This window comes from Caretta caretta, chromosome 6, assembly GCF_965140235.1.
Source record: "Caretta caretta isolate rCarCar2 chromosome 6, rCarCar1.hap1, whole genome shotgun sequence".
Classification (NCBI taxonomy): Eukaryota; Metazoa; Chordata; order Testudines; family Cheloniidae; genus Caretta; species Caretta caretta.
In genome coordinates, this window is record NC_134211.1 from 110,194,339 (window position 1) to 110,208,652 (window position 14,314).

At 42.5% G+C, this 14,314-nt stretch overlaps 2 protein-coding genes across 2 annotated transcripts in view; both read left to right on the top strand.

The window, feature by feature from the left end:
- WDR20 (WD repeat domain 20) overlaps nucleotides 1-14,314 on the top strand; it is a 76,205-nt gene that overhangs the window by 17,368 nt on the left and 44,523 nt on the right.
- LOC125639144 (uncharacterized) lies at nucleotides 11,214-13,002 on the top strand. The gene is made up of 2 exons (XM_048855720.2): nucleotides 11,214-11,845; nucleotides 12,433-13,002. Exons 1-2 carry the CDS (start codon nucleotides 11,299-11,301, stop codon nucleotides 12,585-12,587), a joined length of 702 nt encoding a protein of 233 aa, XP_048711677.1. The 5' UTR covers nucleotides 11,214-11,298; the 3' UTR covers nucleotides 12,588-13,002.

Below are 14,314 nucleotides of genomic sequence, written 5' to 3' on the forward strand. Positions count from 1 at the left end.
TAGCAACATCGGATGCAATACAGGGTGCAGTTATGCTGGCTGCTTTGTAACAGAATTTTCCCCTCACAAATACACTGTCAGATTAAAATGCTATATTTTATTATAGCATTAGATAATATTGAAATCTTGAGTGCTGGTTTTTCTGGTAAACTTCTGTTGTGTATTCCCTTTTTTAAATCATATCTCAAAGTTTTATACCTAAACTATGAGCTCTTTGTGGCAGGGACTGTCTTTACTGAATGTCTGTACAGTGCTTAGTACAATGGGGCCTTGATCTTTGATTGCTGTTAGGTATTTCTTCAGTACAAATACATAGTTCAGTTCCAACTGTGGGGAGTTAATCTTGGTCCGATTTGAAGGAATTTGGTCTTGCAGTCAGTTTGCAGATTTCCCATTAGTATGAGGCTACTGAAATGTATTTTTAGTGAACTGTATAGCTTTGTTTATGGTGGCTGATATAATGAATTAATATGGATTTAAAAATGTTAATTATACACAATGCTTAATTACTTTTTTCTGAAATGTCAGGATATCCTTAGAGGGAAATATTCTTCTTTACGCTGCTCAGTTTCTTTACTTTTTAAAAACTTCAGATGAACTGCAGTTTTGTTTGCCACAGGTATTTTAAAGAGCTACAGACCAGTAGAATATTTCTAATATCTGGATAGTTTTAAAATTAGAGTACAAGAAGTCTTCTAGCACCAAAATTGCATTCTAGCATGCATATTGTTCCTTAACAAATTATCTTAATTTTATGCAATATGTAACTAAAAAAATCAGTTTTGCCGGGGGCGGTTGGGGGAATCATATGAATTTCTCATTATACTTCGCTATTGGCTTCTGCTCGATCGTAGTCTCCAATACATACCCAGTCTGTCTCTTTAGGATTGAAAACCTCTAACGTCCTGATACTGCTAACCTCCCATGTGGGGGGTTGCATATGTTTCATAAAGCCTTCTTTTTCTGGTATCCCAAGAAAGGGAACAGCATGTTCACTTCCTATTGAAATGTGACTTTTTCTAAAGTCTTAGAGAAGAAATAAACTGGCTTGTAACTATCAACGGCTTAGTTTATTAACTAAACTTTGCACAGCACAGGAATGAAAATGTGTATGTATTCAGTTTAGCACAATTATGCTAAATATAATGCTGTTTGGTACTATATGACGAGCTTAACAAAAGAGAAGTTGTACAATACAAAATATGCAGTGCGTGTAATCTTCTTAGAAGATGGCAGATGGTCTTCAGTCAACGGGATTGATGTGAAGATGTAGCATAAATTTGATTTCAAAGATGAGCAGACGCCATTGAAAAGAGAAGACTGGAAAAATTTGAGAATGACATGAGAAGATGAAAGGGAGAATTTGTATGAGAGCTAAGAATAGCTAAAGGGAGAACTATTGACTGTACAAAGATGATAATAGTGTGGCTTAGAGGAGAGGACTAGTCCAACAGGTTAAGTAACTTTTGTGTGGGAAGGAGATCTTCATAGACTAGATACCTTGTGAAGCAGGCTGGTGGCGTTCAGTCTGTGGGGTAGATGATTGTCATGCTGAAAGTAAATAAGCACCATTTCCAAACTGCTTCATATTTTTCTGGCAATATAAAAGCAGTTCAGCTGCCTTTGTTTAAATCAGAAGTGCAACTTGTCAAAGGCAGCCTTCATTGGCAAATCTTAACAGTAGTTGTAACTTTCCAACTAGTTTTACTTGTGTTACCAGTAAATCTCTCATACTAATGTGGGGAGGATGAGCCAATTTAAAATGTTGGGAATTAAGCTACTTATTTTCATATGAAAACATTTTCATGTCACTTTTGTTGACCCAATGAACTAACTAGTCAAGAATATTTGCAGAACTATATCAGAATACTTGGTTTAGCTGGGATCTATTCGACATGTTTACATTGACTTATTTTCCATAAATCTAGTTCATCTTGTTTGTACAGTACCTTGTTCACTGTTACAAAATACTTTGAGAGAGCTGGCATTTCTTCCATGGGAAGAGAGACTGGTATAAGTGTAGGGGGTTGCATGAAAGAAGGTACGACTTTAGGAGTGGGAGGAGACTAAAGGATCCATTGAAGGGTTGGGTGGAATATAGGGAATAAGAATAGGGTGAGAATTAATACTCTCTATTTCAGAGAGGAGAATCTGGAATATCCATGTTAAGTTTCTGGCTTTTGGGTAACAGGGAACAGAATTAAGATGCAGTTTAAACTTTAAAATTACATTTAAGCTTATTGATCAAATTACTGTGGAGTAGTCTAGTAATTTCTAAATCTGTCAGAATCTACTTAATTGGCTCACAGAAATGGTATACTTTCCTAATTGGAGATTGTAAATGAACATATTGCAGTGTATTCCAAGTATTTAAATAATGGATGAATGATGCTCACAAGTCTATTTTAATGATACCTGTGGTTAATTGTAAGCAGTACTAGTAAGCGTAGTTCATACTTCCAAACATCAGCTGACACCTGTAAATATTCCATTTGTAGTGCTGTCTTCTCATTTCATGACAATCTGTAGCTTGCTTTATACAGTTCTGATTTGGATTGTTTCCTACTTCAGCTGTGTTTTTATGTGGCTACAGCAAAAAAGTGGCTAGTTTAGGCAAAAACAACAACAAAAAAACCTCTTCACTCCTTTGTAACTCAAAAGTCTGCAGGCATTTTCTTAAGACTTCCCATCAAATCACTTAAGCAGAGACTAAGGCTGTCCACACTACTGCAGGATCAGTGCTGCTGCGATTGATGCACCGGGAGTCGATTTAGCGGGTCTAGTGAAGACCCACTAAATCAACGGCAGAGTGCTCTCTGGTCAACTCCAGTAGTCCATTGGGAATGAGAGGAGTAAGGTAAGTCAATGGGAGAGCATCTCCTGTTGACCCAGTGCGGTGTAGACACCACAGTACGTCTAAGCTAAGCTACGTTGACTCCAGCTACGTTATTCACGTGGCTGGAGTAGCGTTACTTAGGTTGACTTACCGCAGTAGTGTAGACATAACCTAGGTGTGGAAAAACATCAATAGAAAAGATGAATGGTTTAGAATTCGGAGCATGTGAAAAAGGAGGCAGGGGCTGTAATAGAAACTTTCAATCTTAGCTGTAGAAACTGCTATAATTATGAATAAGACAACTTTGCTACTATATGTAGTTTATTTAATATTTCAAGAGATAAAATTGGGGATATTGGATTTTTTGTGTATGAAGCGAAACTGAAACTGTTAATTCATCTCAATTTGTGTCCATACACTATAGTTTGATACAATTGCATGAGCAATTAATGCTGTTATATAATCCAGTGCATTTGACGTTTAGGTGACACCAGACTTTTTTGGTTTCATACTTTCACAATGAGGAGTAGGAACTGTAACTCTTTAATTTAAAATTCTTCTGCTTCTGTGTTAAATCACTGTCTATCCTACAATATCAGGCTGAGTTTATAACTAGTTAGTGGCTTTGTTGGCTCCAAACATAATTTGTTTCCGGGCACACTGGCCTGGTCTATGCTGACAGTTCTCGGGAAGTCTCCCACTAGTGTTTGGAACAATGGAAATGCTAATGTGAATTGGCTGCTGACTAGAGTTGAGACTTTTTTCTGGGAGAAAGAAAAAAATTATTTTAATTCTATTACATTAAATATGTAGAAACAAACAACTTGAAAAGATTGGTAGGTGTCTGTCAATTAGGCTCTGCTGACTTCATCTCTGAAACAAGTCCTTTGGTTATAATGCAGCTGGAGTTTTTAAAAATTCCTTGGAAGACTTCCCAAGGCTAGATACAGCCTATTCTTTCTGCAAGGCCAGCTGCAGTGCACCAGGGATCTTTTAAAATCTCCCGGAATCCACTGTTTACTGAGCTATGCCCAGACATGTGGTATAGATATCTGGAGAACTTTGAACCTGATACTGCTAGAATGGTGCTGTAACAGTGTGGATTCACTGAACAGTTTGTGCTTTAACTGATTCTGTAGAAGGTTCAACTGAAAATGGATAAAATGTCTATTGTAAACATGGCTTTGGAAACTGCCACTGTGCCATATTGCAACAGGTGCAGTCAGCATTGGCTCTCAGTGCAAAAGGTAGTCTCTTTCTGTGAAGGTCTTCAGAACTTTAGAATTCACTCTCCTTCACCCCTTTTTCCTGATTTCAAGTAAGCCAAGTTTGTTAACCTTTGTGTTCTTCTGCACAGCCCTTCCCCTTTTCCCAGCTTTTAAGGGGAGAAAAAGGGTAAGCTAAGGGTTTGTAGGTTTGTGCATACCCCGAGTGTTTTTTTTCCTCTTCCAGTTTATAGGGAGAGGGGTTGTTTTGATTTTTGTACCCTTACTATTTGGTAAGGCTGATCAGAGCTTTGGATAAATGTGTTCCAATTTTTATACAAATTGAAAAAAATATTTAGAATTGTTATGTTTGGACATTTAAAAAACAAACCACAAGTCTTCACTTCAGGTGCATAAAATTGGGCACGTAGTCTGAATTTTTTTCAGAAGTGTTGAAGACCCACTGACTTCAGTGGAGGCTATGGATGCTTCAATCCTCCTGGAAAACTAAACCATTCTTATTCCTATTTGTATGCCTAACTATAGATTTATGTGCCCAAGATTCTGGCCTTAAATGATAGAGCCATTCTGAGTTTTGTCTTATTCATCCGGCAGGCTATACACTGAAATACTTCTGAAAGTGACTCTTCACTTTCAAAGCACATATGGTTTTTATACGTGACCTAAAATGAGATACATAAAAATTATGCAAGTTTTATTGAGAACTTGGGAACACAATTTTTTTCTAATCTTATTAGTTTTGTCAAAAATGAACAAGCTAAGCCTTTGTAATGAAATGGCCTGAGACACTTAATTTTGAAATATAAAATTAAGAAAGTGACCGTGTCTCCCAGTTTTACTGGGACAGTCCCTGTTTTTATATGATTTTGCAGGAACTTTTCAGCACACCTGAAATATCTTGATTCTGCATTTAATTAATAAACATCTGGTTTTGATGATCACAAAACTGTTAGTATCTTGCAGAGTGAATTTGATTTAAATCACTAGTCAGGAAGACTCGGTTTAATCATGGATTTCTACGTAAAAGTGCATTCTTGTTGGTTGTTATAACCTTAATACAGTAACTCCTCACTTAATGTTGTAGTTATGTTCCTGGAAAATGCAACTTTAAGTGAAACGATATTAAACAAATCCATTTTCCCCATAAGTTCTAATGTAAATGCGGGGGGTTAGATTCCAAGGAAATTTTTTTTGGGCAGAAAAAAGGCATTATATACTGTACTGTGGTTGGGAAGTGCCCCGGCTTACCGCACACAGGCAAAGCCCGCTGCAGGCAAGGATGCTAGGAAGCACCTTTGCAGCAGCAGTGGCAGCTTACCTAGAGAAGAACAGGCGCTGACTTTGCCGGGGGATGCTCCTGGCCCACCTCTTCCTGTCTCCACTCCACTCCACACCCGCCTCTTCCCACCCCCAGTCCACCTCCTCTCAGGAGTATGCTGCATCCCCGCTCCTCCGCCTCACCTCTCGTCACCTCCCGGAAAGTCCTAAGCACTGCCAAACAGCTCTTTGGCTGTGCTTAGGACTTTCTGGGAGGAGTGGAGACGCGGTGCTTCCCCTCCCTCCCCAGCGCTTTGCACTCAGGACTTTCTGAGAGGGAGGGGGAGGAGTGAAGACACATCTCTTTCCTGCGCTTCCCCCTCACTTCCAGAAAGTCCTAAGCGCTGCCAAACAGCTGTTTGGAGGTGGGGGAAGCATTGGGAGGGAGGGGGAGGAGGCGGAGAGGAGGAACTTGTGCAATGCTCCCTTGTAAAGTCGCTGCTCTTCCACAAAATCTTACAAGCAGTGGACAGAGCAGGCAGTCAGACGACGTTATAAGGGAGCATTGCACAACTTTAAATGATCATGTTCCTAATTGAGCAGCGACGTAACTTTGAAACAACGTTAAGCGGCAAGACGTTAAGTGAGGAGCTACTATACATATTCTTCACAACTCAGAGATAGATGTAGGTTTCATTTTTAGACTGTACATGCGATACGTTTTTAAAGTGATTTATTTTGAAAACTTTATAGCTGTAAAACTCATCTGAAACCAATCATTCATTTTCTGATATTTTCATTTACCAAAGGTAATTAAAGCAGATATTCACTGCCAGTGACCTCATAAATATCTCCAATTCAACAGGTTAATCGTTAATATTTGGAGGATTTTCTTGCCATGCTGTATTAGGAGGAGAACATCACCAGACAGACATTTAAATTGGTTTATTTAACTAAAACAAAGTTATGTATTCTGAATTTTTTTCTTCAACAGTAAACATAATATTTTAACAAAACAAGAATATGAATTTTTGAATTCAGTTAAACATTCAAGTTTTTTAAAATCAGGTTTGTTTTTGTTAATTGTTTTGAACTGAAGTAGTTTTTTTAAAAAACAAAAATTAGATCGACTAAGTCAGCCAGGTCAACATGAGAAACTTAAAATATTGGCTTCTGCAGCTAACTCAATCATCTTCACCTTCATTTTCCTGTTTGTTCATAATCTGGAAAAGAAAAACAAGCTTTCCTGCTTTTTCAGGTCCCAAACGATTTCTCAATTTGGAATAAAAAGAAAAGGAGTACTTTTGGCACCTTAGAGACTAACAAATTTATTTGAGCATAAGCTTTCGTGAGCTACAGTTCACTAGCTCACGAAAGCTTATGCTCAAATAAATTGGTTAGTCTGTAAGGTGCCACAAGTACTCCTTTTCTTTTTGCGAATACAGACTAACATGGCTGTTACTCTGAAACCTGTCAATTTGGAATGAATTAGTCCAAAGGACGAAAATATTCTTTCTACGCCGGCAGAAGAAGCTACTGCTGTTAAAAGTGAGGTTATCACTTCAACAGTCGCTGAATCCAAGTGCTTAAGTGACTTCCACCAGTTCTCTGGTGTGACTTCCTTTAAAACATCATCAGCAAACATATATTTTCTTGAATGGTTTTTATTCCCAAACTGGGTCTCTCTTTGGCCTGCTGCCATTATAGGTTTTCCCTTCTAGTGGGAGAATGGTATGGTAGATCTCAAATCAATGAAGGCTACACTCAGATCTCAAGACTTCTGGAATATGCTGCTCAAACAGTTTCACTTTTGTTTCTACTGCCTGTCCCTTCCTTCTCACATTTATCTGCAGACTTCTTCTCCTTGTCCAGATCTATTCCACCCCCAACAATCTTCTATTCACTGAACTTTTTGAAACTTTGCACTTTTAGAGAGAGGTAAGGGATTGACTGTGTCCACAAATTTGCGAGGAACACCAAGGATGAGGTCTGTCATTTCTCACTTCTATATATTTATTTATTTTATTTATTTAAAACCATTTTTGCTAACAAGCATGTTATTTCTGGAGACACAACTTCACAGTTTGAGAACTGCAAAACTAAGCATCTCTGATGGTATCTTCTAGACTGAGCACTGAGTCCCATTGGGTAGATGAGAACCTAAATCTACACAGAAGCCCCTGGAACCTCATGAGATTGGGTCCCTAATCCATGAACTGTTGGAACTTATTTACACAGTGCTGGGAGAGAGCTTTCCCAGCGCTCTAAAAAAACCACCTCTATGAGGAGCGTAGCTACCAGCGCAGGTGCACTGTCTATACTGGCACATTACAGCACTGAAACTTGCAGCGCTCGGGGTGTTTTTTTTCACACCCCTGAGCAAGAAAGTTGCAGTGCTGTAAAGTGCCAGTGTAAACAAGGCCTTAGGTAGATATTAGGGAAAAAATGTAAGGATAGTTAAATTCTGGAATAGGCTTCTGAGGGAGGTTGTGGAATCCACATCCTTGAAGGCTTTTAAGAACGTGTTGGACAGACCTCTCTCAGGGATGGCCTAGGTTTTTGTTCGTTCTGCACTGTTGCAGGGGGTGGACTAGATGACCTCTCAAGGTCAGCCCTATATTGCTATAATTTTATGAAATGAACAAGAGAGGGCCCAAGAAGTGCAGAGTCTCCTCATGTTCATCTTCCAGGGGGCAGGGTCAGCTCTCTTTCACAAGTAACTTATGACTTATACTCCCCAAATTTAACTCATTTGTGGTTAAGGAACTGACAAGTATTTATTTAAAATAATAATAAAGACACTTCTTTCATACACCTATTTTCTCTACAACTTGTGCAAGAGCTGTGAATACCTGATCACTCCATATTACCCACTGTCATTCAAGATCAGAAAATCCTCTGGACTGGGATCCTTCTTTTGAGAGAGATTTCCTTAGCTGTGGTAGGTTTCAGAGTAGCAGCCGTGTTAGTCTGTATTCGCAAAAAGAAAAGGCTTAAGCTATTACCAGCAGGACAGTGGGGTGGGAGGAGGTATTGTTTCATATTCTCTGTGTGTATATAAAGTCTGCTGCAGTTTCCACGGTATGCATCCGATGAAGTGAGCTGTAGCTCACGAAAGCTCATGCTCAAATAAATTGGTTAGTCTCTAAGGTGCCACAAGTACTCCTTTTCTTTTAGCTGTGGTAGGAGATTGCTTACTGTAAATCTCAGGCTGTTTAGGTGGCACACAAAGAGCTAATTGTTACAACATCAGCTTTGCCTGAGGCCATAGAAAGTCAATCCCAGCCAAGACAGGTATTGGTAACCACTGAGTAACCTAGAGGTATGTGCGTTGACTGTAAATGGAGCTGCCATGGAAACTTTCTTAGATATATTTTAAAAAAAAATTTAAGACCTTGTAGCTCAAAAGGAAATATACACCCTACTGTCATCTTGGTGCTCTTTTGATACAGCTAAGATGTACAGGAGGGATATCTACTACTTGACTGAATACATGAAATGACATGAGAGAGGGGATACTGCAGGAAAACCCTCTTCATCTTTCAAGCAAGTATGACTACAGGCTGACCGGTGTTGTTTCCCAAATAGAGAAGTTTTCAGTTCCTGCCAGTCTCAGTTAAGTGTGGTAGTGAGTGTCAGATTCTGGGATTTATCGTCATGGACCCAGATCTCGCAGAGCAACTTTTCTCCTGGGGTGAGCCTCTCTGTGTAGGCTTGGTCAAAGCCTCCCTGTCTGGACATGTAGGCAAGGGATTCAGTGCAGGGCAAATGAAGTATCAAGTCCAGAGAATCTGAGTACTGCCCTTTTCCAGCAATAGTTTTCTCTGTCAACCTCAGAATCTAATGGTAAGCACCCACAGAGCGAAAGACCGAGAAGGAAATGAGAAGTAAGTACAGTGATACGTACCTATGGTCACTATTGTCCCCCAACTCATCACAGGATAAAAAACAAAGCATTCCTAAAAAGATTCTACTACTCAGGAAAGCTAATCCAGGCAGAGGTGTCCTTCCCGTTTGTTTCAATCTTCTGATGCTGATCCCTCCAAGGAGGGGCAGGTCTAAGAAGGAAGCACAAATCCAGATTTTGCAGGTACAGGAGTCCTTCAGTGCCTTCCTGCAAGGGAAGGGCAAGCTTCAGAAGAGGAAACAGGAGGGGAAAAGAAGAACTCTTCCAGTTAGAATTTTTCAAATCCGTGCTTGAGGACAGCTTCCAATTTAGATCTACCTCCTGAGAAAACCTCTAAGACTAAGAGGAGGAACTAGGTCAGAAGAATGACTACACCACTCGGAAGTGTTATCCCTCAGATCCAAAACAGCCATATATTGCCCTCAATACGGCCTTGATAGATGTGATCAAAGAGGAATGGAAATCCCCAGAAAAAAACAAAAAGACCAAGCAAGGTTGTTAAGCATTTCAAGTTCCTGAAAAATCCCAGACTCAAGAAGCAAATGTTTAATGTCCACGCTGGTGACAATCAACGAAGTAGACATTCTGTCATTATTTGAAAAATGGGAACTTCCTCTTCCCTATTTGTCATCTTGCTTGTGGATGTGCTGTAGTTGGCCAGAAGTTGCACACTAGAAATCTCCAGTCGTTTCTGCTGTCCATGTATCATCACACTTTAGTTCACTTTAGTTTAGGAGAGTCCAAATTCTTGGAGCCTAATACTTTCTAAGATGGTACTCATGGTTCAGGAATTAATTACCCAGAGCCATGGTGGACAGAGTAGTACTTGCATCCAGTGCCAAGTTTAAGAGATGAAGGGCACAGACAGATGAATTCAATGCAGGGAATTTGGATGGAACAGGAGAAGAAACGGTGTAAACAGGTTGGAATTCAGGACAACTGTGCCATGAATTCAGAGCTCTCTCCCCATAGATGAATATGTCCCATATGGTAATGGTGAGGGACAACACTACTACAGTCACCTACATCAATAAACAGGATGGGACAATGTAGTCATCCTTGCCCAATGAAGCCCATCTTTGACATTCTGGGTGGAGGAAGAACCTACAGTCCCTCAGAGCTCTAAATACTGGAGAAAAGAGGAAAATAGTTGCCAGCTGGCTAAGCAAAGGACAGCTACATCAAGCAGAATAGAGTCTGAACCCAGAAGCTTCACTTTATAGTGAGGAATATCAGGGTCCTTTCAAACTTGTTTACATCTGTAAGGTCCCCTCCTTTCCCTCCTGAAAGAGAGATCCAAAGATAGTAAGCATAGGTGCTCCTTGAGGTGGCCAGTAGCCCTCCTGTATGCCTTTACTTGTTTCCCCCCGCTACTTAGAACTAACCAGAAGACAAGGAGGGAGAGTGCACTGGAGATAATAGTGGCTCTGCATTGGTTGAGGCAGCCCTGGTTCTCCAGTCTTTCAACATGGCTCAGTCTGATCCCACTGTCCTCCCTTTTAAGACAGGATTTGCTTTCTGTATGGGATTGATGTATCAGTCAGAGTACAGAAGACTAACTGTATGGCTTTTGAATGGTCTTGTAGGAGACATGGGATATACAGAAGCTGTAATCTACACTCTGCTGCCATCTAGAAAAGCTTCCACAAATTCCTTCTATTCTGTGAACTTGGTGGAAGTCCAAGTGGCGGTGAAAGAAACATTGCTTTACTCTAAGCCCTGGTCTACACTAGGACTTTAGGTCGAATTTAGCAGCGTTAAATCGATGTAAACCTGCACCTGTCCACACAATGAAGCCCTTTATTTCGACTTAAAGGGCTCTTAAAATCGATTTCCTTACTCCACCCCTGACAAGTGGATTAGCGCTTAAATCGACGTTGCCAGCTCGAATTTGGGGTACTGTGGACACAATTCGATGGTATTGGCTTCCGGGAGCTATCCCAGAGTGCTCCATTATGACCGCTCTGGACAGCACTCTCAACTCAGATGCACTGGCCAGGTAGACAGGAAAAGAACCGCGAACTTTTGAATCTCATTTCCTGTTTGGCCAGCGTGGCAAGCTGCAGGTGACCATGCAGAGCTCATCAGCACAGGTGACCATGATGGAGTCCCAGAATCGCAAAAGAGCTCCAGCATGGACCGAACGGGAGGTACGGGATCTGATCACTGTTTGGGGAGAGGAATCCGTGCTATCAGAACTCCGTTCCAGTTTTCGAAATACCAAAACCTTTGTGAAAATCTCCCAGGGCATGAAGGACAGAGGCCATAACAGGGACCCGAAGCAGTGCCGCGTGAAACTGAAGGAGCTGAGGCAAGCCTACCAGAAAACCAGAGAGGCGAACAGCCGCTCTGGGTCAGAGCCCCAAACATGCCGCTTCTATGATGAGCTGCATGCCATTTTAGGGGGTTCAGCCACCACTACCCCAGCCGTGTTGTTTGACTCCTTCAATGGAGATGGAGGCAATACGGAAGCAGGTTTTGGGGACGAAGAAGATGATGAGGAGGAGGAGAAGGTTGTAGATAGCTCACAGCAAGCAAGCGGAGAAACCGGTTTTCCCGACAGCCAGGAACTGTTTCTCACCCTAGACCTGGAGCCAGCAGGCGGAGAAGGGACCTCTGGTGAGTGTACCTTTTAAAATACTATACATGGTTTAAAAGCAAGCATGTGAAAGGACTACTTTGCCCTGGCATTTGCGGTTCTCCTAGATGTAGTCCTAAAGCCTTTGCAAAAGGTTTCTGGGGAGGGCAGCCTTATTGCATCCTTCATGGTAGGACACTTTACCACTCCAGGCCAGTAACACGTACTCGGGAATCATTGTAGAACACAGCATTGCAGTGTATGTTTGCTGGCATTCAAACAACATCCGTACTTTATCTCTCTGTGTTATCCTCAGGAGAGTGAGATATAATTCATGGTCACCTGGTTGAAATAGAGTGCTTTTCTTCAGGGGACACTCAGAGGAGCCCATTCCTGCTGGGCTGTTTGCCTGTGGCTAAACAGAAATGTTCCCCGCTGTTAGCCACAGGGAGGGGGGAAGGTTGAGGGGGTAGTCACGCGGTGGGAGGAGGCAAAATGCGACCTTGTAACGAAAGCACATGTGCTATGTATGTAATGTTAACAGCAAGGTTTACCCTGAAAGAGTGTAGCCATTGTTTTATAAAATGTGTCTTTTTAAATACCGCTGTCCCTTTTTTTTCTCCACCAGCTGCATGTGTTTCAATGATCACAGGATCTTCTCCTTCCCAGAGGCTAGTGAAGCTTAGAAAGAAAAAAAAAAACGCACTCACGATGAAATGTTCTCCGAGCTCATGCTGTCCTCCCACACTGACAGAGCACAGACGAATGCGTGGAGGCAAATAATGTCAGAGTGCAGGAAAGCACAAAATGACCGGGAGGAGAGGTGGCGGGCTGAAGAGAGTAAGTGGCGGGCTGAAGCTCAAATGTGGCGGCAGCGTGATGAGAGGAGGCAGGATTCAATGCTGAGGCTGCTGCAGGACCAAACCAGTATGCTCCAGTGTATGGTTGAGCTGCAGCAAAGGCAGCTGGAGCACAGACTGCCACTGCAGCCCCTCTGTAACCAACCGCCCTCCTCCCCAAGTTCCATAGCCTCCACACCCAGACGCCCAAGAATGCGGTGGGGGGGCCTCCGGCCAACCAGCCACTCCACCACAGAGGATTGCCCCAAAAAAAGAAGGCTGGCATTCAATAAATTTTAAAGTTGTAAACTTTTAAAGTGCTGTGCTTAAAGTGCTGTGTGGCATTTTCCTTCCCTCCTCCACCACCCCTCCTGGGCTACCTTGGTAGTCATCCCCCTATTTGTGTGATGAATGAATAAAGAATGCATGAATGTGAAGCAACAATGACTTTATTGCCTCTGCAAGCGGTGATTGAAGGGAGGAGGGGCGGGTGGTTAGCTTACAGGGAAGTAGAGTGAACCAAGGGGCGGGGGGTTTCATCAAGGAGAAACAAACAGAACTTTCACGCCGTAGCCTGGCCAGTCATGAACCTGGTTTTCAAAGCTTCTCTGATGCGTACCGCGCCCTCCTGTGCTCTTCTAACCGCCCTGGTGTCTGGCTGCGCGTAACCAGCAGCCAGGCGATTTGCCTCAACCTCCCACCCCGCCATAAACGTCTCCCCCTTACTCTCACAGATATTGTGGAGCACACAGCAAGCAGTAATAACAGTGGGAATATTGGTTTCGCTGAGGTCTAAGCGAGTCAGTAAACTGCGCCAGCGCGCCTTTAAACGTCCAAATGCACATTCTACCACCATTCTGCACTTTCTCAGCCTGTAGTTGAACAGCTCCTGACTACTGTCCAGGCTGCCTGTGTACGGCTTCATGAGCCATGGCATTAAGGGGTAGGCTGGGTCCCCAAGGATACATATAGGCATTTCAACATCCCCAACAGTTATTTTCTGGTCTGGGAATAAAGTCCCTTCCTGCAGCTTTTGAAACAGACCAGAGTTCCTGAAGATGCGAGCATCATGCACCTTTCCCGGCCATCCCACATTGATGTTGGTGAAACGTCCCTTGTGATCCACCAGAGCTTGCAGCACTATCGAAAAGTACCCCTTGCGGTTTATGTACTCGGCGGCTTGGTGCTCCGGTGCCAAGATAGGGATATGGGTTCCGTCTATAGCCCCACCACAGTTAGGGAATCCCATTGCAGCAAAGCCATCCACTATGACCTGCACATTTCCCAGGGTCACTACACTTGATATCAGCAGATCTTTGATTGCGTGGGCTACTTGCATCACAGCAGCCCCCACAGTAGATTTGCCCACTCCAAATTGATTCCCAACTGACCGGTAGCTGTCTGGCGTTGCAAGCTTCCACAGGGCTATCGCCACTCGCTTCTCAACTGTGAGGGCTGCTCTTATCTTGGTATTCATGCGCCTCAGGGCAGGGGAAAGCAAGTCACAAAGTTCCATGAAAGTGCCCTTACGCATGCGAAAGTTTCACAGCCACTGGGAATCATCCCAGACCCGCAACACTATGCGGTCCCACCAGTCTGTGCTTGTTTCCCGAGCCCAGAATCGGCGTTCCTCAGCATGAACCTGCCCCATTAGCACCATGATGCATGCAT

Bases quoted from the DNA above. Each gene is read 5' to 3' on its own strand.
- LOC125639144 (XM_048855720.2), top strand. From the start codon at position 11,299: ATGCAGAGCTCATCAGCACAGGTGACCATGATGGAGTCCCAGAATCGC. The intron at 11,846-12,432 runs GTGAGTGTACCT...TTTCTCCACCAG, and splicing joins AGGCGGAGAAGGGACCTCTG to CTGCATGTGTTTCAATGATC.